This window comes from Microtus ochrogaster, chromosome 5 (assembly GCF_000317375.1).
Source record: "Microtus ochrogaster isolate Prairie Vole_2 chromosome 5, MicOch1.0, whole genome shotgun sequence".
NCBI lineage: Eukaryota > Metazoa > Chordata > Mammalia > Rodentia > Cricetidae > Microtus > Microtus ochrogaster.
Window position 1 is genome coordinate 77,064,165 of NC_022012.1, and position 24,180 is coordinate 77,088,344.

The 24,180-nt window shown below is 50.3% G+C and overlaps 1 protein-coding gene across 1 annotated transcript in view; it reads right to left on the reverse strand.

The window, feature by feature from the left end:
- Positions 1–24,180, reverse strand: part of Itga11 (integrin subunit alpha 11) — a 102,186-nt gene that overhangs the window by 22,493 nt on the left and 55,513 nt on the right. Inside the window, exons 6-16 of the mRNA XM_013346458.2 lie at positions 23,750–23,877; positions 21,604–21,752; positions 16,730–16,874; positions 15,934–16,099; positions 15,672–15,742; positions 10,750–10,894; positions 10,105–10,253; positions 5,726–5,866; positions 5,249–5,452; positions 3,278–3,408; positions 872–1,038 (exon numbers count right to left, since the gene is read on the reverse strand). Coding sequence (XP_013201912.2) covers positions 872–1,038; positions 3,278–3,408; positions 5,249–5,452; positions 5,726–5,866; positions 10,105–10,253; positions 10,750–10,894; positions 15,672–15,742; positions 15,934–16,099; positions 16,730–16,874; positions 21,604–21,752; positions 23,750–23,877 — 1,596 coding nt within the window. The remainder of the gene's footprint in view (positions 1–871; positions 1,039–3,277; positions 3,409–5,248; positions 5,453–5,725; positions 5,867–10,104; positions 10,254–10,749; positions 10,895–15,671; positions 15,743–15,933; positions 16,100–16,729; positions 16,875–21,603; positions 21,753–23,749; positions 23,878–24,180) is intronic.

The following is a 24,180-nucleotide window of genomic DNA, read 5'->3' on the forward strand; positions in this document are numbered from 1 at the left end:
GGCAGGCTAATGTTGCTCAGCACTGCTGACCGATGACCTCCTCAGCCCCTCCCTCTAACACCCTGTCTCACAGCATGGCTCTGTGTCTTTAGGAGCTCCTCCTAGGGCTTTCTTATGCTAGGGGTGCTCCTTAGGCCCATGTCTGTATTCTGTGGCTTGAGGCAAACAAACTTTCTCCTGTTAGCCTACAAAAATCTGACAGTGAGGACTGACACAGTGTCTTCTGTCCCCTAGGCAGCTCTACAGTGGCTGTATCCTTTGTCTTGTCATAGATGGAACTTGCAAGAAAAGTACCCAGCCACCAGGCCTGGATGAGTCATCATCTCCCCCTTTCTTCTTTGTCTGGTTTTGTCCTCATCACTGGAAGGGACACTACCTGTGGTCTCCATTGTATCTGTCACTTCCAGGGCTGCAGGGTCCAGAAAGCAGGTACCTGAATCTAATCTGAGGTAAAAGGAGAGGACCCTTCCCAGGCCCATGGCCCTGCTGGGTGGCAGTTGTGGCTCACATACCCAGCCCCTGGTCCCTAGCTCCCCAAGGCTGGCTTCAGGTTGGCTTCCCGAGTCTGCCTGACTCCTGGCCTCCTCTCTGTAGTATACTGCCTGCCTTTCACATCTGGTTCAAAATACAACCAAGGGACATTCTTCTCTCCCTGGTCTTTCCCATCAGTTCTGCCCATACCACTCTTGCCCTGCCAGGATTCCCTTGAAAGGAGAGCCTTAGAGGAGAATCTAGCAGGCATTGAAGGTGCTCAGGGTGTGGCCTGGTACCAAGAACCCATTTCGGGAAAGGCCCAGGCTGGGAACCAGAACAATCACAAAGCCCACAGAGAAACCAGAGCTGGGCTGGTGGCCCAAGGAGGCTGGTTTACCGACGGTTGCTGTTTGGAAGTGGGGTGCCAGGAAGACAGGCATGAAGCAGAGGAAGGCGGCCAGACAGGTGGCATCCCTGCCGTTGCGCTTGCAGTCCTTGTGGAAAATGTTGATCTTGGGTGGCTCAAAGTGGAGACTGGCGTTGATCTGCACCACGGGGCGGGCCCTGGAGAAGACAGACAGGTCAGCTAGGATGGGGCTGGAGTTCTGCCTCGCTGGGACCCAGGGGCAGAGGTACAGACCCAGATGTGGAGTCTGTAAAACCCCCTAGAGGGTGTGGTGTGGTGGAAGGGGCAGAGAGACCTGAGGAAGCTATGGGATTGATTGGCCAAAGAGAGAGGGCGGGTGGCTCAGTGGTTTTAGGGCTCCAGGACAGCCCATCCTCCTTTTCCTCCGGGTTGATCTTGTCGAGGACTACTGGTTTCCCTCTATCTGGCATGTCCAGCCTGACACACATTTGAATCAACTGGGGAGAGAGGGCCTGGGGAGATGGCTCAGGGCTCAAGAGGACTGGCTGCACTTTCAGAGGACACGTGTTTGGTTCTCAGCACCAACACAAGTGGCAGCTCACAACCACGTGCAACTACAGTCCCAGGGGATCTGACTCCTGCTTCTGGCCTGTGTGGGCACCAGCGTGCACATGGTGCACAGGCGTACAGACAAAACATTTATCAAATATAAATGAAAAAGGAGAAAGAAAGGATTGTGAGCTGAACCGATCCAAGGCTGTCTCAGAGGCCCTTACGAAATGACAAAAGGAACCTAGCTCCGTGTACTGGCTCAGGAGCAGGCTTGGCAAGGGCAGTCTGGGGCAGAGGCTGGAGATTTGCTGTTACTAGGAACTTGGCTTTTCCCCTAAGAGACTGGAGCTATCAGTCCCTGTGCTCCCTTGGGGCCACACTGCTTGATTAGATTCCTGCTGACTGCATCCCATTGTATGGTGGTTTCTGCTAACAGCGCCCCATTTCTCCCCTGGAAATAGTATATAAAATACCATGCTTCTAAATAAGCTTGCTTGGCATAAGACATAAGCCTGTGTAAGACCTCCTGATCCCAGACTTATCTGTCCCCTCACCTTCTGGTTCCCTGGTCCTCTCTCTCAGGACTTGTCACTGAAGAACAACCTGTTGGCCCAGTTCAGGAAGGAACAGTGGAGCAAAGCAAAGAAAAAAGAAAGGGTGGGGGGAGGAGGAAAAGAAAACCCATGTCAGGAGCAGAGGATGTGGCTCAGTTGGCAGTGCGCTGGCCCAGCATGCATGAAGCTCTGGGTTTGATTCCCAGCATCATAAACAAGGTGTGGTGAGACAGAGTCAGAAAGCTCAGAAATCCAAAGTCATCCCTGACTTCCCAGTGAGTCTACAACCCAACCAACCAACAAGAAATCCCACGCCAAGGCTGCATCCCGGGTCACACTAACTGGAGACATGAGCTTGTCTTAAGACTGTCTCTCAAGTTCTAATCTGCATGCACCACTGCCTCCTGCAGACAGCTTGCTGCAGTCCAGATCTGCTGCTGTCTGTTGGCACAGACTCTGCACATCTAATGGGCTCTGGAGTGAGGCTGAGTGGCTGGTGCTTGGAGCACAAGCGAGGGGAGAGACAGGAAGTACAGCCAGACGCTGCAGATGTCAGTGTCAAGATGACGGAAAGTTGACTGACTTTTTTTTTCTTCAAATTTTAAGTTAGTGCAGAAAACCCTAAATGATGAAATTGATCTCATCCATGTATATTTAAAAAGCTCCAATCAGCCAGGCATGGTGATATAATACCTTTAACCTCAGCAGAGACAGGTGTATCTCTGTGAGCTTGAGGCCAGCCTGGTCTACATAGAAAATTCCAGGCTAACTATGGCTACATTCTGAAAGTATCAGTACACGAGAGAATGAATGGGCTTTTTAAAAACACTGATGTGGAAGCACACACACACACACACACACACACACACACACACACACACACGGAGAGACAGAGAGACAGAGACAGAGAGACAGAGAGACAGAGACAGAGGAAATAAAGTCAGGGGTGTTGGAAGAAAGAAACCCCTATATTTCACGTCCACTCTGTGCTGGAGGGGAGGAAAATGCCTTCTAGAGGAGGTTCAGTGCTCCCTCTGTGTAACCTGGGGGGCAGCAGCAGAAGAGATGCTGCCGGGGCCAGAGTGTAGGAAAAGTTCTGGGGTGAGGGACAGAATTTGGACCTGATAGTGGCCAAAGGTTCTAGAATTCTGTTGGGAATACATATCAGGACTTCAAGATCACACGAGATGGGAGAGGTTGAGGTTTAGCTACTGTCATTTGGATGACAGTAGCTAAAACCAAGAGGCGAGGACCCAGAAGTAGGTTTTTGAAGCACTCTAGTCTGGTAACCCTCAGGGAAGTCCTATAGTTCGGGAAAACAGGAACTGACCACAAAACCACAGCGTTGCCCAGGGCGCCCACTGCTAGGTCCACAAGCCCATCCTCATTGAGGTCCAGTTGTCCGTGGATGCTGCAGCCGAAATGCTGCAGGCCAGGAGCCAGCTCTGAGGCTGTGATTCTCTGCAGGGAGGAGAGAGAAAGGGTGTGTGTACTGTGAGCCCTGGTTAGCTCTAGGGGAACAGACAATTCTGAGCTCTGAGACCTGGCAGCTGCCTTACCAGAGAAACCCCCGCCTTTAAAGTCACTGTTTATGTCTCAAAATATTCCCTAACAAGTTTGGTGGCTCACACTTACAATCTCAGTACTTGAGAGGTGGAAATAGGCTTAGAAATTCAAGACCAGCATGGGCTCTCTCTATATATAGCAAGGCCTTGCCTCAAAAACTCAAGGACTGAAGGTGTAACTCAGTGGTGGAGTGCTCAGCTGGAAGGTGCAAGGCCCTAAGTTTGATCCTGAGCACCACAAAAGATAAAGTACTTGGTGAATGTCAGTGTAATTACCTGGAAGATAACAAATCCACTGGCATTTCTACTTTGCCGTATTTATTTGACTGTCTTACTAATAAATTATGTAGGCAGATTCTCTAGACTCAATGCAACTGTTTAGATCATTAACCCACAACTGTAGTTATGTGCGCTGGGTTCAATCAACAGTCAGTCAGGGAAAGGGGAGGGGCTCACGGGAGCCCTACCAGTTACCCCTGATCCATTATCTATTGATAGATTCTGGGAAAGAAGGACTCATTATTTTTTTGTTGTGTTCCTGTTATTGAACCATCAGGTTCCAGCATATAGCTCCCATGGTCACACAGATGGTGCTGGTAAGTCTTCGCTGAGGTTCCCAAAACAAAATGAATAGATACGTACGAGTGAGATTGTGTGTGTGTGTGTGTGTGTGTGTGTGTGTGTGTGTGTGTGTGTCGCAGGGAGATGAATAGAGGTTTTGTAGGGAGGTGAGAACGGTCAGTATGCATGGTACACATATGTGAAATTATGAATAGAATGGGTGGGCCAGAGTAGTAGCACACGCCTTCAACACCAGCCTGAGAGGCAGAGGTAGGTGAATCTCTGTGAGTTTGAGGTCAGCCAGGGCCACAAAGGTCAACCTTTAAAAAAAAAAAAGAAAAGAAAAAAGGAAAAGGAAAAAGAAAAAGAGAGAAAGAAAAGTAAAAATGGGGTTTGGAGAGCTGACCTAGTGGTTAAGAGTACTTGTTGCTCTTACAAAGGATCTAGGTTGATTGCCAGCACCCATGTGTTGGTTCACGGCCATCTCTAACTCCAGTTCCAGGGAGTCAAACATATTCTTCTGACCTCCATGGGCACCAGGCATGCATGTGGTATACATACATATCTGCAGGTACCACTCATACACAAAATAAATTAATATTAAAAAACCAACTCTGGCTACCCTTGCAGAGGACCTGGATTTTGTTCCTAGCACCCAAATGACAGCTCATGATGGTCTGTAACTCTAGTTCCAGGGGATCCAGTGCTCTCTTCTGACCTTTTTGGGCACTGTAAACACATACGTGCAGGCAAAAACAGCCATGTACATGAAATCAAAAACAATTCTTTTTAAAAGGAAAAAAAGAGTGAGCAAAGTTCTGATGACTTTGAGGCTGAAGAAGGTCAGATTTGAGCTGGGCTGGGTCTGTTTGTAGTGAAAATGGAACCCAGCCGGAAGTGTTCCAGTCACAGGGTTCCAGTTGGGGCAGTGATATTTGGTGCCTGGGATTTTTTCTGGTCTGATGTCGAGAGGGTAAAGGTGTATATGGGGATAGGATGGGGGACGTTGTCAACATCACTGTGCCCATGTCAATCCCTCCACTAGAGGTAGGCACAGCTAGGACAGACAGGATCCTTCCTGCAAGAGGGCATGCACGGAAACTGGGCCGCAGGAATACATGGGTGCAGCCCACATTGCCCATTCTCTGCTCTACCTAGTCTCCCCAAACCCCCACCTGTATGGGCTTCTTCAGGATGCTGCTTTGGAAGCCATGGAAGATGTAGATGGCCCCTCTGTGGCTGTCCTCTAGAGGGGCCCCCACCACCACATCGTTGTAGGAGTCTTGGTTGAGGTCTTGAACGGAGGCAATGCAGGACCCAAACCGGGCATTCTGGTAGCTGTGGGAATCCTTCAGAGTGCCATTATAAACAAACCGGTTCTGCAAAATCAAGGCCGGGAAGAGGCTCAGGGAACTGGGCAGAGGCTCTGGGATCTCGGCTCCCTTTGCCTGCACCAAACGACTTCTCTTCATCCCATTCTCACGACCCCTCCCAGTGACAGGAGCCCAGGGCAGAGAGGCTCCTGTCCTTCCCCGCTGGCTCCTGCAGGCAGTAGCCAGCCTCCTGGGAACCTGGGTTCCCTCAAGGTTGACCAAGTCAGTGGAGGACTCTGACGCCCTGCAGAGCTGCCTGGCCCCTCCTGGCCACAGTACCTGTCTCAGATTGTAGACATACACCTTGCCTCGCTCTCGGCCCTCGCTGAAGTACATGGGGGCGCCCACCAGCAAGACATCGGTCACTCTGTCGCCATTGATGTCCACTGAGGTGATCTCACTCCCAAAGTAGGAGCCTATCTGCGGCACATGGATGGGAGAAAGATCAAGCTGGGTCCCAAGCTGGCCAGGAACCTGGGTCATCTTTTGACCTGGAATGTTTGGGGTCCTGGCAGGCCCTCCCTTCTCATGCCCATCCTCTCATCCTCTCCCCTGGGCAGACTTACCTGCTTTCAGGGTATCCTTGTTTCTTTCCCTATCTCAGTTGGCAGCTCTTTCCCACCCTCCTGGATTTCTATTACTTAACTTTAACTATGGTTATTTATTCCTCGGGACTGTGATATATTATAATGACAAAAATCAAAATAACATAATGGCAAAAAAAGAAACTACATAAAAATTTTAAAGACAAAAATGAGTTACCCACAGTCTCAACACTGAGACACAGCCAGCGTGAGTGTTTTTTTGTATTTCCCCCACTCTGTTCTATGGTCTTTACATTACCAGTTCTTATATATAAAGAAGCTTTTCTCATCACAACAAGACTGCTCTTCATCTCTCCTGATTATTAGATATAGCAATGTATCCAGAACCTTTCTTCAGGACATTTTTTTTCCTCATAAAGGCCCCATTTAAAAACATTTATTCTTTGAGAATTTTCAGACATGTATATAATAAAACCCAGTTCTATCCACTCCCCAGTTTGCCCCTCCAACTTCCCCCAGGTCCCCCTTAGTCATCTTCTCTCAACATTATTTCTTCTCCCTTTAAAAAACAACAGACCAAAGCCACTTAGCACTGCCCACGTGTGTACTAGTGGCCACACCCCTAAGGAACGGACTCTCCTTCATTCCGCAGCTATCAATTGCTAATAGGTCATCAGTTAGGGGTGGGGCCTCATGAGCTCCTCCCCGATCTAGGCTTGTGCAGGTAACCTTAGCTGCTGTGAACTCATGAGTGCAATAGCCAACCATGACGGGTTGGTTCTTTGTGACTTGATTGCTGCTGATTCAAAGTGAGCTATGTCCTTTAGTGGTTTAATCAAGCCACAATAGTTCATTTCCAAGTGTCATGGAGCACCCTGGAATTCCCACTGTCGATGGTGACTGACACTTGCCTGTCCGAGGGCTCACTCTCTCTTTATCTCTGTCCTTCACTGAGTGTAGTGATCCCCACATGAGCCGGGGCACCATTCACCTTCCATTAGAGACTGAGGAACCCCCTGTCTCTACTTCCATCTCTACCACATGCAGCCTGGTATTGGCCAGCATCTTGTTGTTGCCTGACTGCTCCTCCTCCATGCTTGGTTCCCACCTCACCCTTGTGATGGCCACCTGGCCTCTAACCCCTGGCCATATACAGCCTGGTGTTTGGGATAAAGCCTACGTTCTTTAGCATGACCCTGTAGGATCTGCCTCCCTTCCCAGTCTCTGCTCTGCTGCCCCTGGCTCCCAACATTGAGCCTCCTCCACCTGCCCCTTCCTGCCGTGCATCAGTGATTTCCCTTTCCTGAGACCCGCTTCCCTCTCACAAGTTTTCCTTTTCCTTACATCGTCTCCTCCATCTCCTGCCTCCTGAAGACACTCAGGCTTCACTTCCTTTGAGAAGGTGTCTCTGTCCTCTCAACCCCACCATCTGTGACAAGGGTGCCTTCTCCCACCAGGGTCTGCTCCCTTCTTGGGAGCCTCTTGAGGGTAGGCCCTTGTAGGCTTGGGGGTCATGCCTGGCACACAGGATGGGCTCAGTAAATGCTTAGAAGAGGGAACAGATCCTGCCTGTGGTAGGGCCCCAAACAAGACACTAAAACCTTGGGTTAGCTTGTGGGTGCACCACACTGTTAGGAGGCAGTGTTAAACCCAGGCCCTGGTACATGCCAGGCAAGAGCTCTGCCGCTGAGCTTACACCTCAGCCTGCCCCCCCCCCCTTTTTTTTACATTTTGCATGGGTTACTTGAAACCAAGAAGAGTCCAGTTGCCTGGCCAGGGTCAGAAGCCTGGTGATTGCTGGGCTAAGCCACTCTGACACAGGAAGCCTAATGTTCCTTCTGCCATGACCTCCAGGCATAAAACCATATAGCCTTGGCTGTCCTGGAACTTGCTATGTAGACCAGGCTGGTCTTGAACTCACAGAGATCTGCCTGCCTCAGCCTCCCAAGTGTTGGACTAAAGGAGTGCACCATCATGCTTGGTTCAGTAGCCTGTTCTAAAGACTTTACATGGGCTAGGGATGTGGCTCAGTCAGTAGAGTGCTTGCCTAGGATGCTGCAGCCCTGGGGCTGAGCCTCAGCACCACATAAACCAGAGGTGGTGCTGCTTGCCTATAATCCTAACATGGGAGGTGGAGGCAGGAGGATTAAGAATTCAAGGCAATCCTCCGCAGTATAGTGAGTTTAAGGTCATCCTGGGCTACATTAGACCATGTCTCAAAACAAAACAAAAAAGCCTTTAAGAAGGAAGATAAATATACAGACAGAAGAAAAAGACAAGAGCCTGAGCCGGGTAGGGAAGGAAGAGAGGTGTCAACATAAAGCAATTATATCTAAAGCAGACAGGAAAAGTCAACTAAATCTGTGGTTTCAGCTGTGGGGGTCACAGTGATCTGTCTTCAGCTCTACAGTTTCTTATTTTGATGCTGGAGGTGGAGCCGATCAGGAAAGAGTCTTGAGTTATGGTCTAGCCTTTCCCTTCCTGCAGGTGCTAGCCTTGAGTGGGCGGAATCGTGGGGGTAGGGGGTGGGTGGAGTGGGCTGGTGCGGGCTGGAGCAGGTGGAGCTGGTGGAGTGGGATGGACCATGGTGGGGCGGGGTGGAGAGAGGGCTGGTGTGGGGTGGAGTGGGATGGGGCAGAGTTTGCCAGTCTGAACATGAGGTGCATACCAGTGCACCATTGGCCTAGAAGAGGAGTCAGAGAATTGTGACCCTCTGTAGCCTGCGCTCAGGTTGATAGGAGAGGCGTGTGTCCTGGTGACACAGGGCAGGAGAAGCTATAGAATCGGGCTCTTCTCAGGCTCCAAGTAATGAGAGAAGGCAGGCCAGGGCCTGGGTGGGGTTTAGCTGGGGTCCAGGGTACCAGAGGATGCTGTCAGTCAGGAGATGTCAAGGCCTGGTCTAGGTAGAGCTGTTGGGAGTCAAGAGGTGACGTCATGCAAGAGCCTGAGTTCTTAGCATGACCTGGTCAGGAACCTGCTGTACGATCCTGGAGAAGCTGTATAGCTTCCTTGGCTGCTGCCGTGATTCATTTCGTTCCTGCCACCAGTGCTTGCTCACCAGAGCTTTCTAATCGGCGTCCTAACCACCTGACACAGCCTGTCACACAGTCTGGTTGTCAGCATGAGACAACCAAGAGGAACAGTGGCATTAGCAGTGAGCTTTACTGCCAGGAAAAAGGAAGAAGCTGCTGTCCCTGTGGGTCTTGTTGTGTGTGTGGGGGCGGGGAATGATATAACTGGTCGGAAGCGTCATCTCAGCTCCCTGCACCCCTTTAAACAAAGAGTCTGGATTGTTTAGTTGGGGGCTTCACCCCAGCCCCCTGGCATCCATTTTTAGAATGTTGGGCAAAAAAATTCATTTCTGCTCCCTCCCTTGGGAGTTGCCTCAGTCCAAACTCCATTTCTGAGAAAGCCCACCAGTGACCTCCTCCCCAGGAAGGGTCGAGACCACTCCCACGGGCTATTTAAACGCGCCCCCCCCCCGGGAAAATGAACACATGGTCTCCTCTTTTCCCTCTCGGGAGGTTATTCAGGTTCTCCTTCTCCTGCTCCATGTTTTCCCGGGGGGCCACCCAGGAGCACTGGCAGCCATTAAACCTGGTCATCTTCTAATTCAGACTGATTTGGTCTGATTGGGATTATTGCGTCGGCGGAGAGGTTTGTGGGTCGGAAAATACTTAAAAATAACAAGACAGCTCAAGGAGTGTGGCTGTCCTTTCAGAATATCCCAGGGCTAGAAGACGCCCAGGCCAGGTAGCTAGACACTGATGCTGCCTTGGAGCGGCTACTCCTGAGCACACCAGGCAGGGTAGCAGCAGAGGCCACCCGGCAAGAGGCAAGAGGTCCATAAGACAGAGGGAAGAAGCTGCCCCAGGCTCTCATTAGGAGCCAACTGGACTTTGAGGGGAGGGGACAGTGCAGGTTCTGTGGCTGTTTAGTGGGTAACTGTTTTTGCAGGCACCTTCAGTCAGAGAGAACTGGACCTGTACCCCAAACACAGGGGGATACTTGTGGGCGTGGGACCTTCTTGTTGAGAGGGAGGAGCCATTTTACTCACTCTGCCTAGGTCAGACCCTCACCCTTGCCCAGAGCCTGCCCCCTGTTCTCCGTTACCTGCTCGCCCCGAAGAGCCTGGTGGATGGTGAGGCTGCGGTTGTTGTGCATGGTGAACAGAATGACCTTGCCCGTGTGGTTGAACCTGGGGGCTCCGGCCACATACACCCGCCCCTGCTTGGAGGACACGACCGATGTCACTGTGTAGCCTGCCAGAGGAAGAAACAGACTGGTCTCTGATGCTGTGTGCTCAGTACAGCTTGCCGGGTTTTGGTATGGGGAGCAACCAGGCCTGAAGAGGAATAGTGAGTCCTGTTTCCCTTGAGCGTGTGGATTAATGGAAAACGCTTGATCCCCAGCCCCCAAACCAAACAGAATTATTTAATAAAAAGGAGAATGGCTGTTGACAGGACTTGCACTTTGTCCTAGGGGAGGCAGGCCCAGTGTGACGTAGCTCCAGTCCAGATCTAAAGCTTTAAGGACCCTGGCAACTGACCGAAAGTTTAGAAGCTTCCATGGGAGCCTACTTATACTATGGGGAACTTGCTGTCATTTATTCTATATGGTCAGACACTGGCATGGGGTGTGGGATGTAGCTAGGGAGAAACCAGCCTTGTAGCTAGAATTGCCAACAGGTACAGATGGGCTTCTCAATCTGGGGCCCTCCTTACCCTCTGTCACCAGCCACCCTCCCATGGGCCTCACCTAGGTATGCGGCATGGTTCTTCAGCTCCTCTGGGAACTCCTTAAGGTAGGACTCCCGGTAGGGAATCACCTTGCCCGCACTTGTCTCCTTCAGCACCGCCCCGTTCCAGTCGTAGGCTCCCACGGCTCCCAGCAGGATTCCATCCTAGCACCAGGGAAGAATGTAGCATCAGACCCTGTTTCTAGCGACCTCTTGCTGAACTCACCCAGGTCTTGCAAACTCTAATGCACCATAGTCATCTGGGGGTACCTTTGCTGGGATGGTTCCTTAGAAACATAGCTTCCAACTGGGGCTCTTGACTTATAATCAAGCCTCAAAGACCATGGTGCCCTGTCTCATCCTTAGCACAAAATTGGTCAAGCTGATCTCAAGGGTGTGACTTTAAAAACAGATAAAGGAACATTCTAGAAATAAACTCTGAACCCAGGACAAACCTTCCACATTTCCTTGGACTTTTAAAACCACTCAGCTTCCTTGTTACCTACCCAGCCCAACACTCCTTCAAGTCCTTTCAAGCCTGCCTTGGGAGCGACTGAGCAAAGGCCCCAGTCAGGGAGAAGGCAGCTTTGCTTTCTAGGAACAGCGACTTGTAGAGCGGAAGCAGAATGGATGAGACAGGTTGGGCAGACAAGCCAGGGCCGTGGAGCTTGTTTCTTCACTGACTTGGAGGGTGTCCCATGCCCTGCCCACTACTGCAGGACAAGTGCATGCCGCTGTGCCTGGGTATGAAGGCAGGAGGTGTCATTTCTTGAGAACTGGGTCCCTGGACCCTCCCCACCCCTAGTGTGAACAAACCACATGACTGGGCATAGGAAGGCAAACAGCAAGCCCTGAAGAAGGAGGAATGGTACCTGGATAGCAGTACAGGAAGGAGGAGGTGAGGCTAGTAGCCCCACCCCTCAGATTCAGGGGAGGGGTGGCTACTCTGTATCTTAGCTTTGGGCTTTAATTTTCTTTTGCAAATAGGGGCTGGGAAGATGTCTCAGTCAGTGAAGTGATTGCTTTGCAAGTACAGTGACCTGCGTTCAGTCCTTAGGACTCATGGGAAAAGCAGCTGAGCTTGGCAGCATGTGCCATAGACTCAGTGCTGGACAGGCACGTGGCCCCGCTTGCTGGCCAGCCAACCCGGCCTATTTGGTGAGCAGCAGGCTAGTGGTGGACTCCTCCTCAAAATAAACAGAAAAAAAACCATAGAAACCTGGAGTTGCTTCCTGGCTTCAAATGTACCTGGGATGTGGCTCAGTGGTAGAGTGGTTGCCAGGCATGGGCAAAGCCCTGGGTTCCATTCTCCACACCATATAAACTGGGCATGATGGGTGTACGCCTATAATCCCAGCACTCGGGTGGTGGAAGTACCTTGCCTACATAGTGATTTTGAGGCTAGCCTAGGCTGTATGTGATCCTTACTCATTGTGTGTATGTGTGTGCGCGTGTGCTAGGCTAGAACACAGGGTCTGACCTGTGCTAGCCAAGCACTCTGCCAGCAGCAGCTTTGGCCTTTTACAGTTTCGGCAGGTAAGGTCACAGCACCTTCACCCCTCATCCCCCACCTCAGCCCTCCATGAGCCCAGCTGGCTGGTTCTGGCTGGGTTCAAAGATCTCCTGCTATTTTAAAGAGGCAAGTTGATCTTATCCAACAATTGAAAAGGCCAGTTCTCTGGAGGGAGAACTTCCCCTATGGAATGTTGTTGCAACTATAAATAAGCTGTCTTGGGGAGTGCCTGGTGCTCTGTCATGTTCAAAGTCCAATGTTCTAATTAGCTCCCTCTCCACTCAGCTGGAAGCACTGACAGTGGGCTGGGCCAAGACTGAGGTCCGGAACCCAAATTCCTGTTGTCCATGGTCACTGCCAACATTCCTCGATTTTGGAGTATGCTCCTTCTTGGTGGGGCACTTTCTCATCCAATCCTCTCCCGTGGGAGCCCACAGGGGCCCTGGGAGGGGGCAGACTCCTTATCTGCACTTGGGGTTCGAAGAGAGGCAGAAGCGGTCCCAAAGTCGCACAGCAAGTCTGGGCGGGGCTGGGTCTTTGGCCAGAGGGTAGATGGGGCAGCAAGAAAAGCCCCCACTGACTTTCCCAAGCCCCACATGGCTCCTGCTTCCGGTTTTCTACCTGAGCCCCTCCAGAAGGTGGGCCACCCTTTCTTTATGTCTGTTTGCTGAGTCCAAGTTTGTGACTGCATGCTAGGCTTCTTGAAGTCTGGAGAGGGTTTTGAAGAGGTATTGTGGCCTTGCTGACAGCGGGGACCTCTGGTGTTCTGAGAAAGGCTGGCTGTACCCAGGTGCCTGGCCCTGCTGGGAGGGCCTTTTCCATCCTCCCTGTGCAGGGTTTGAGAACTGCCCTGGACCTCAGGAGCGAGGGGCAAGGTGAGTTCTCATTTCACCTATGCCATTGTATCTTGGCCACAGATAGACCTTCGGTCCCCAAAATGGATTTGTTGGGGACAGGCGTACTAGGAATTGTGTTCATGAAGGCCATCAAAACAAATCTCCCAGGTCACAGTCTTCCCAGCTGAGGGCCCCAGACATCCGAAATCTGGGGGGAAAAAAATCTAGAATATCCTGGGGAAAAGGCCAGAACTTTGGTGGGGGAAGCCAGGCGTGTGACCCAGCTGGGAAATGGCGTGAATCATCTGGGAAAGACTGGCATCTGGCATCCAGTGTTTCCTCATGGGCCTGTCTGGATTCCCTGATTTATGGCCTTCAGGCCACCCTATATTTATGGGGCCACTGAGCTTCCATGACACAGCCCCAGGGTATCTCTACCTGGGTGGCCTTCACTGCAGGGACAGTCGTGGGTTGCCCCCCTCCCCCCCACTGCCACGACACCTGGCCATATCCTTGGCCATCTCAGTTCAGGGTGGTGGCAGAGTGTTCTTCCTCCCATGGAGGAGTTCTCTGGGGGCCTTGGAGCTCTAGGCTTAGTTTCCTGGGAGGCAGCTATTGCTCTCCGCATCCTGCTGTCCATGCTGTTTTGGCAGTTTGTGAGCTGATTTTGGGTGGCAAGGCTCATTGCTGATTCCTTTTGGTATTTCAGCTACATCTTAATCAATGCTCCCTGCTCTTCATGAAGTTGTATCTTCTTGCTGTGTCGTCCCCCCCCCCCACCGCGTTGCCCTTTCTGTGTGGCGGGTGCATGCGTGTGAGTACCCAGGAGGGCATGCCCATGCCAATGCCTGTGCCTTTGGAGGCCAGAGCGGAATATCAGATGTCTTCCTCTGTCACTGCTGACATTTCTGCCTTGAGACAGCGGTCTCTCACTGAACTGGAAGCCTATCAGGTGGCTAGGAATGCTGGCCAGTGAGCTCTTATGGTCTACCCATCTCTTTCTTGCAATGCTGGGATTATGGGTGTAGGCAGCCATGCTGGGTATTTAAAATCAGATCCTCATTCTTGCCTTGTCCCCAGAGACAGTACAGCAGGGATAGTACTGAGCAGGGATTGGCTGCCTGACCTCATGTAAATGTAAGCTCCTGCCTCCTGGTGGCCCAGCTCCATCTCTGCACCTCCTGAATCCCAGCCATAAGAAGGCACTTAAAAGACCAGTGGGCCCAGCCACCTAAATCAGGATGACTGTCACCACTTGCAGACCTCACAGGGCTCTTTTGAGCATGAAATGAGGTGCAGGGACCCCTGGGGAAAGTTTACAGGGCTGTGCACCTGGCCTGGGCTGCTGGGATGGTGGGAAATCCATGCTCGTATCTTGCTGTATCATTTCAGTGGACTTGATACTGTACAGATGGGGCCTGGCAAAAATCTGTGCACACGCCGCATTTCCAAACATCTGCCTGCTGCTTGGCATGCATGAGCAGCTCTCTCTAGTCAGGGATCTCTTACTCAGAGCTCCTGGGAGCCCCTCTCGGAGCAGCTGCCGACTGCAGAGGGAAGAGCTCACGCAGTCCTTGCTCACGTCACTTTAGCCCCAGCTTGCCTGACCTCATGAATCCGTTCTTTATCTGCAGGATGGGAACCAGGAATCTTGCCCTGCCCAGAAGGGTTCGGAGGATGTGGGGAGACGACAGAGGGATGTGTAATCATTATGGGCCTGCAGACCTTTCCTGAACACAGAGTGTACACACACACACACACACACACACTCACACACACACACACACACACACGCACAACCAAGACACCTGTTGTCTGAAGCACACATACCTGGAGGAGGAGCATGTACTGAATACTCTCGGGGCTGACATGCTTCCTACATGGAGCCCCCAGGACGTGACAGTTTATAAAATGTTTCCTAAAACACTGACTTTGCTCCTCTGTGAGGGCCCAGGGTCCCTTAGGTTAAGCCTCAGGTGAACATGGCCCCTGACACCGTGTGTTGTTAGTGACACCTGCAGCCTGTCCTTCATGGGCAAGGCACACCTGGGGCTGTTGCAGTCCAATGCAGAGTCTGAACAGAGATGGGTTTTGCAGCCTCCTGATGGAGCTGGGAGCTATAGACACCTTCCCGACATGGGTACATGCCCTGGCCGAGCTGGCACGGGTCACCTCAGACTCTGATGTTATCAGGTACTTGCTGTTTGGTTTTGTTATTTGACCTGATTGCGTGGGTTTCTATGGACTGAATGAGACATTAGGCCCTGGGAGGTACCCACTCCCACCCCCACTCTGCTTCTTGCCTCTCTCTCTCTCTCTCTCTCTCTCTCTCTCTCTCTCTCTCTGTGTGTGTGTGTGTGTGTGTGTGTGTGTAACATGTATAGTGAGCTGGCTTCTGAAGCAGGCAGAAGACACTAGAAATAAGTTGAAGACCTTAACTTCCCCATTCCAGGCTTTAGAAAATTCTAGGAGACAAAGAGACACTGAAAAAACATGGGAGAGCCATAAAAGGTGGAGCGGCAGACAGACCTGGATGAGTAAGGAAAGAGAGAGGGAGGAGGGAGGAGGAGGGAGGAGGAGGAGGGTCCTGTACCTCTACCACATGCGAGGAAAAGCCCGTCTGTGACATCTCCAGTCCAAAAGAGGTTTCATTCTTGTTGGTGCCTAAAACAACAGCGAGAAGATGTTAGCTCTGTGCATCACCGGTTAGTTCAGGGTCCTGTGTCCTGGGGCATCATGGGAACTGGGGCTCTTTTCTGAGCGGGTCCTGAGGTGATGCCTGTGCTGCCTCATCATCACCCTGTTTTGGGATATTATAGTCTTTGGGCAGAGGTGTAAGACCATGAGTCGGTCACCTTCCAAGCTGAAGATCCTGTCCCCGAGGGCATCGACAATGTCCTTCAGGGCCGCCTCATCTGTGACGTTGAAGAAGTGCTTGTCATCGGGGTCGCTCGCGATGTATTTGATTTCATTTAGAAAAGTTTCTGGATTGATCCCCCTGCGGTTGTAGTAGCCCAAGACCTGCCAGAGAACAGGGGCAGGGACGACAAACCAGGACATAGTACTGACTTCTCCACACACCCACAAACCCAGACCCCAAGGACCTGGAGGCAGGCTATAGCTTGAGCCTTTCTCAAGGTACCACTGGCATTTGAAAACAGGTACTCTTTGGGGGTACCAGATAAGATCCTTGAGACTAGCTGGGGTTTTGGAATCTGGGAGGACTGGGGGTCCTTTTTTTTCTTTAAACTCCCTGGAAAAAGAAGAAAAATGGAATCCCACACACGTCTGTGGAAACCTACACATGTCTGCGTACACACATACAGTGTTAAGAGTCAACTTAGAAATAAAAGTAGCCCCAGCTGACTGGATGAAAACTTGTCCTACAGACAAGGGTAACCTTGAATTTCTGCTCTTCCTGCCTTGCTTCTCTAGTGCTGGGATTGCAGGTGGGCACCACCACATCTGGTTTTAAACATTGCTGGGAATGGAACCCAGGGCCTCTCGCACACTCCAATTGTTCTTCAGAGGAGGATACAGCTTGTTGTGCCCTTGCTAGGGAGGCAGCTCCTGGGAATCCCTGGGGGTTTGAGGGTAGTGCCTCTGAGAGTAACCAACTGCTCCCCACCCCCTCCTTGGGGTAGAACTTACGGCCACTGCGTATCTGGTCACATTGTCCTTCTCGCTTTGCCGGATCACCTTCTCCAGGTCTGGGCTGTCATGGGATTCCCCATCCGTGATGACAATCATCACCTTCTTGGCCCCTTTCCTTCCACCCTTCTGGAAAGCCTCTGAACTGGAACCAGATGCAGGGATTGGTCAGAAGAGGGATGTGGGAACAGGGCAGCCTGATGTCCTCTAGGGGGCAGCCATGGAAGCTGCAACTGTGGGCACCCCAGCAGCTCAAGGTCTGCATCACAATGCTCTTGCACCAGTTGGTCAGCTGGGTCTCTTGGATATGCATGTCTAGCTAGCCAGCTTGTACTAGGAACCCCTCCCACTGGGATTACAGGGAGGCCCCCAGGTCCACCTGGCATTTGTATGAGTTTTGGGGACCTGAATTCGAGTTCTCATACTTGTACAGCAGGCCACTTTGCCTGCTGAGCATCTAGCTATACTGTTGGTTTTGTGTGTCAACTTGACACAAGCTAGAGTCGTCAGAGAGGAAGGAGCCTCAGTCGAGGGAAGGCCTCCGTAAGCTCCAGCTGGAAGAAAGCAGACTGAGCAAGCCAGGGGAAGCAAGCTCCCCTCCATGGCCTCTGCAGCAGTTCCTGCCTCCAGGTTCCTGCTCTGCTTGAGTTCCTGTCCTGACTTCCTCCAATGATGGACTATGATCTAGAAGTGTAAGTCAGACAAACTCTTTCCTCCTCAGCTTGTTCTTTGGTCACGATGTTTAGTCACAGCCTAGGAACCCTAAGACTGAAATTGGTACCAGCATAGTGGGGGTATTGCTGTGACAGACCTGATCATGCTTAGGGGAGGACTGTGGAAGGATTTTGGAATTTTGGACTGAAGAGCTGTTGAGTGTTAAGAACTTTGTGGGATGTCCTGTGGGAGCTCGGAAGGTAAGAACGTTGAGAGCAGTGCAGAAGATGGAGGCCTGGCTTGTGACGGTTCAGAGGAGGTTTAAAGACTGTATCAGGACCATTTGTTATTTTGAATTAAGCTTTTGTGGTTCTGGTTAGCAAGAATTATCTTGTGATTAACAAGATCCCAGAAACACAAATGTAAAATCTTTACATTTCTGGGACAACTGATGCTGGCTAGCTGGAGCTAAGAAATTAGCAGTGCTGAAGAAGAGACCAGCATTGTTGAGGTGGCTATGGTTATATCTCGTGTTGGCGGCTGGACTTGGTCATGGGTAAGCGTCTCCCAGGTGGTACTGGTTTTGAAGGCAGAAAGGGGCTATGGAGAGCAGCTGGGGCTTGGCGCTGTGAGAGGCCAGGAGAGGCCAGTGGTGATGGTGCAGCCTCAGTGGCAGCTGAAGACCCAGGACTGAAGGGGTCATGCAGAGAAGCTGAAGCTAGCCCATGAGAGGCTATTGGTTAAGTGCATCCCAGTTGTAGTTAGGGAGCCCAGCATTTTGAAGATGCCAGTACCATGGGAAGACCACCAAGAGCAGCAGCAGCAGTAGAGTTGGGCCAGCTGGAGCCCAGGAGACAAACTGTGCTGCAGAGGGCAGAGCTGGAGAAGCGACCCAAGCCCTTTGCCGGAGTCCAAAGATCGTGGGTGAATCCCAGATAACTGGACACTGAGTTATTTACACTGTTGGAGTTTGGTTTTTGCTTGGTTCAAATTGTGTTGTTGTCCTGGTTCTTCTCTCTTAAAGAAGACATTTAATTTAATTTTGATATTTAAGGGAGCCTACAGATGAAAGAGTTGAACTTTTAAAAGAGATTAGATATTTTAAAGAGACAGGAATTTTACTGTGTTTGAATTTGTAAAGACCATGGGACTTTTAAAATTGTAATTTTAATGTGCGATCTTGAGGATGAATAAGAAAGGGAGGATTGTTAATAGTACTGTGTTTGTGTGGGCCCAGCCCTGGGCATGTGCTGAGCCTCAGAGCTGCCTACTCAACCCGTGATGCCCTCTTGCACTCCCTTGGTGGGTCAGCACCCTCAGCTCCGCTCAAGGTCACTCTCTGGCATCTACCCTGCCTCCCTATTGACAGGTCTCTCTGGTGGAGGTCATACCTCTTGAACTTGAGTTAAGATTAGCACTAACGCCTGTCAGAGCTCAGTGCTGGCTGGGAACCACCAAGCCCAGGAACCACAAATCTCTACCTTTGTGACCCCTTGACCCTGTGGCTTAGATCTTGGCCTGATAGTAGTTTCACAGCAAAAAAGCAAACAGACAAAAAACAAAACTAAAGGCACAACAGAATGAATTGTAGACAACCATGTAAAGAGAGAAAAATGTTCACCTTATAAAGCTTGTGAGTACGTAGTAGCACAAACCTTCAACTGTAGCTACTTGGGGGCCTGAGGCTAGCCTGGACTATGTAGCAAGACCTTTTTTATCAAGAAATACAATTAAGACTGGAAATACAACTCAGTTGCAGAACATTTGTATAGAAAAACGAGGCCATGGGTTCCATCTTAAGATCTGCAAACCCATCCATCCATTCATCATCATAGTATTGGCTATAATTTGGGACCTAAACATGGCAGGTTCCAAAGCTAGAATTCAAACTTTACTGGAGGTGGAGATTGCAACCTCAGTAGCAATCATGAGTTATGAGTGGCTCAAGTTGTCCTGTGAGTCACATCTATGTCATGGACTTGAGGCTGGTTGGCTGCAAGATGAACCCAAATCAGTGAGCTTTGTTCCCACACTATTCATTTAGCTTCACAGTGGGAAGTGACAGCTCCTCATGGTCACTGGCTTCTGTCATTGTCATCAGAAGGGCCTGTCGTCACAGTTGTCATTTCAGTGATGGCCAAAGAGCAAAGTGGCCTGTTGCTTGAGAGGAAGAATAGAGAGCCATCTTTGAGTGGAGGACTGCTTGCTTAGGCAGAGCCTGGGCAAGTGTTCACAAACAGAAGCACAGGAACTGAGTGGTGACGTCACCAGAGGAGTCATGGGGTTGGAAAAGTCGTGATCTTCTGACCACGTGAAATCATGTTCCAATTTAGACCTATTCAATTTAGACATATTCAACTAAAGAGACTTTCACCTTGTCAATGCAGGTGCCTAGGGCTTGGATCATAAAACCTTTAATTTTGGCTGACTTTATTGGGGCTAAACAGAGGGCATTCAGCAGTGACATCAATAGAATAAGCTTGTGAACTCTAATGTGGACATCTTGAGGTGACAGACATTGAGTGTGTTCTGGAGTGAGTTGTAAGGAATCAGTCTCTTTACCACCTCAGGGGTTAGATTTAACCGTGTTCTTTATATGCCACCAATGACACACACTATATAGACAGACTCTGTGCTCAGAACCAACATGCTTTTCTTATACCTTCTTTCCTTCCTTTCTTCATTCCTTCCTCCTCCCTCCCTTCCTCCCTTTCTTCCTCCTTCCTTCCTCCAGCTCTTCCTCTTCCCTCATTTTTTCCTGTGGTCCTCAGAAATGAAGCCGGGACTTTACCCATATTAGGCAAACTCCAGCCTGGTGTTACAGGCTTCCACTACCAAGTCTAGTTAATGTAGTGGGGATCGAACTTAGGGCTTCATGCACACTAGGCAAGTACTCTCCAGCTGAGCTACATCCCCAAACCCTCATCTTTCCATAGTCTACAGACTATGACAGAACACTTTCTAAAGTTGGCTGCATGCTACCGTCCTCTCCAAATGCCTTTCTTCCATTTGGCCTGGCCATCCCTCCATCAAGAGGCAGAATCACACCTTTGGGTAGGACCTGGCCTTTGGCAACTTGCTTGGGTAATGGAATGTATTGAAAGTCATGTTCTGAGGCCCATTTGTTAGATCATAGGCAGTCTCCCAGTTCCTGCTGGGTCTCTTGTGAACTCCCCAATGCCCTGGTATTAGGACCAAGTAGGCAAAGGAGTTAGCTTTGGAGTAACTGAGGAAGACTGCAGCTGGGTTTAGGCAGCTGTCTACACTGAGGGTCAGAATACCCCTTTATGGTAAACTATCCTTGAAGCTGCAGTTAGGCAGAAACTAAGGTTCAGGTCATTGACCCGCACATGTGTACCACTGCAGGGTCCTCATTACAATATCACTTGCATTGTGATTTTGACACCTGTCCCCCTTCTATGAGACTCATGGGAAGAGATACCCTAAAAGGGAGATCTGATCTGTGGTGGTTTGAATAAGAATGGCCCCCATAGGTTCATATATTTGTATGCCTAGGGAGTGGCACTGTTTGAAAGGATTAGGAGGTTTATCCTTGTTAGAGACAGCACAGCACTGTGTGTGGGCATTGAGGTTTCAAAAGCCCAAGCCAGTGGCTCTCTCTTTCTGCGCTGTGGATCCAGATGTAGAACTCTAAACTATGTCTCCAGCACCATGTCTGTCTGTATGCCACCATGCTCCCCCGCCATGATGACCATGGACTAAACCTCTGAAACTGTAAGACAGCCTCAAGTAAATGCTTTCCTTAGTCCACATCAGCCTTGCTTCGGGGTGCTTGCTTTGCTTTGCTAAGTAAACTTTTGTTTAAACCATGTATGTCTCTTGATCAAATTCTCTCCTTCAAGAAGACAAGAGTCCACTGTGAGAATATTGGAAAACCAAGCCGGATGGCCACAGTTGGTGACTTAGATCACCAGTCCCCTTGTGCTCTTATTGATGGCAACGTGAATGTGCCGACTGGTATTTTTAGCTTAGGTGAACTTTCGGGTGACAGCCATTCTAGCAGGCACCAGAACATAACCAAGTGAGAGGACCCAACAGAGAACTAAGCAACTAAGCCCAGCCCGCCATCAGAACTTGGCTGTTTGAAAGCACCAAATGGTGGGGGAGTAGCCCAAACAGTATCTGAGATTTGCATACATATATATGCACACACACACACACAAACACACACACACACTTTTTTTTTTTTTTTTTTTTACCGTGCAAATTCAATGCCAAATGCTGTGCGGGTCTCTGTCCCTCCTCTCTGCTCAATGTGGCTGGCGGCTTCCACCACGTCCTTTACAGATTTGTAGTCATTAAGGTGGAACTCATGTACTGCATCTTCTCCATACTGAACTATTCCAACCTGCAAACCAAAGCAGAGGGTAGCAGAACCATGACGCTCAGACTTCCATTTGTGAGGGTCCCTCTCCTCTTCCCAGAGGAAACCACAGCCCGAGGGAAACAGGCTGTTCTGGGGATGAACGGATGGCTTGATAGAACAAATCAGGGCCACAGAGAGAAAGGGACTTGGTGATGAGAGGGAAGGCTCATCGGGTTGAACATCTTCCTTAAGAAGATGGAGAATGAACACAGACTAGAAGTCTAAAGCATCAGGAGCTGGGTCTGGGGAGAGCTCCAGTCGATAAAGTGCTTGCCATGCAAGGACAGTTTAGATTCTCAGTGCCTTAAAAGCTGTGTGTGAGCCGGGCGGTGGTGGCGCATGCCTTTAATCCCAGCACTTGGGAGGCAGAGGCAGCAGATCTCTGTGAGTTCGAAGCCAGCCTGGTCTACAAGAGCTAGTTCCAGGACAGGCTCCAAAACCACAGAGAAACCCTGTCTCAAAAAACCAGAAAAATAAAAAATAAAAAAAAAAATAAAAGCTGTGTGTGGTGGTATCTGCAAGGCAGAAACTGGTGGATCCCTGGAGTTCTCTGGCTAGTCAGCCCAGCCAAATAGGTGAGCTACAGATTCAATGAGAGACCCAGCCTCAGAAATGGACACCTGGCATCAACTTCTGGCTTACACACACCCATGCGCGTGCATGTGCACACACACACTTGCATGTTTATATGCACATATGTATATGAACACATGCACATACACCCTTACACCCTAGGCCCCACTTCCAACCCCGACCCAAGTCCCCATTCCCCAGAATTTATCAGGAGAAGTGTATGGGTTTATCAGAATTTACCAGGACCATAGGGCTGTTGACCAAACTCTATAACAAAGAGTCGAGAAGAGGTCTGACATTTTCAAAGTGGATAATGTTTCGGCACTATTAATAGTTTCAAAATAAACACCAAGCTATAGAGACTGCTTTCAGGGACTTGGTGATAGTGTTACTGTTGAATGGGCTCACCAAGTTTATTGGGTCCAAGAACCCTTTGAATGCTGGCTGCTTACCCCAGTGCATCAAAGACCGTCTTCTGGTGGGAGGGGGCTTGTCACTGTAGGACTTGGCTCCCTTTTACCAACACTATTAACTACAAGGTTTCTTAAGAAAACCTTTGTGTGTGTGTTGAGTGTGTTGTATGTGGGTGTGGGTGTGTATTTGTATGTGTGTGCAGTGTGTTTGGTATATGTGTGTGTGTTGTATGCGGGTGTGTATGTGTGTTTGCATGTGGTGTGTGTGTGTATGTGTGTGTGTGTGTGTGTGAGGTATGTGTACGTGTGTGGGCTGTGTATGTATGTGTTTGCATGTGTGATATTGGGGAAGCTGGAGGAAACTCTCAGGTGTCATCTTCAGTACTTTCACCCACCTCTTTTGAGACAGGGTATCTCACTGACTTGGGGCTCACCAATTAGGCCAGACTGCCTGGCCTCTGCCTTCCCGGCACTGGGATTATACACACACCACCATGCCTGGCATTTTGGCGTGGATTCTTTCTGGATATCGGGTTACTCCTCTGGCATAGAAAGAATTTCTTAGAATTGACACCTGCTACTTTGGCACTTCTGTCTCTTAGTCCTCATCCAACCAGAATACTGGGAAATAAATGTAGCCTTTATCCACCGATGTTTCCCAGATGTGCTGGCAGCTAGTCTACTCCAAGTTCATTCTCCCCAGCACCCCCATGCCTGATGTCCCCCAGCCTCTCTACACACCCTTTCTATGCCTCCCCACCTCTCCTGACTTGTGACTCTGTAGCTGGTCATCTTTGTATGTGGAGTCAACCCCTGAAGGCATCCTCAGTGCGCCCCCCAGAAACGGGCTCCTGAGGCAGCAAGTCCCAGGGCTGGCTGGGCTTACCAGCTCCTACCCTTTCATGGGAAGATGCTGCCCAGTGCTGTGGGGTCACTCAGGCCATGGGTTTTCAGGGATCTTGCTCAGCAGAGGCGAGCCCTGGAGACACTCACCTGGATCTGGCCAGGGCCAATGTAGAACTTTTTCAGGATATTGATGAGGAAGTGTTGGACCTCCACCCACGGGTAGATGCTGTTGGAGCCGTCCAGGACAATGATGATGTCCATGTAGGTTTGGCACCCTGGAGGCAGGGATACAATCAGGACCATCAGGGAACCAGCGTCCATAAATCTCCAACATTCTTACTCACTTAAAGACACCTTTTTGTGTGTGTATGTGTTGCTGCATGTGTGTGTGTGTGTGTGTGTGTGTGTAGAGGTCAGAGGTCAGTCTCAAGTGTCATTTCTCAGGAGCCATTTATTTACCTTATTTCTTTTTTACAGGGTCTGTCCTGTAGAATACTTTTCTTATTTTTATTACTGTGAGCTTGGGGGGCTGGCAGTAAGCCCCAGGAGTTTGTCCTGTCTCAGCTTTCTCAGTGCTG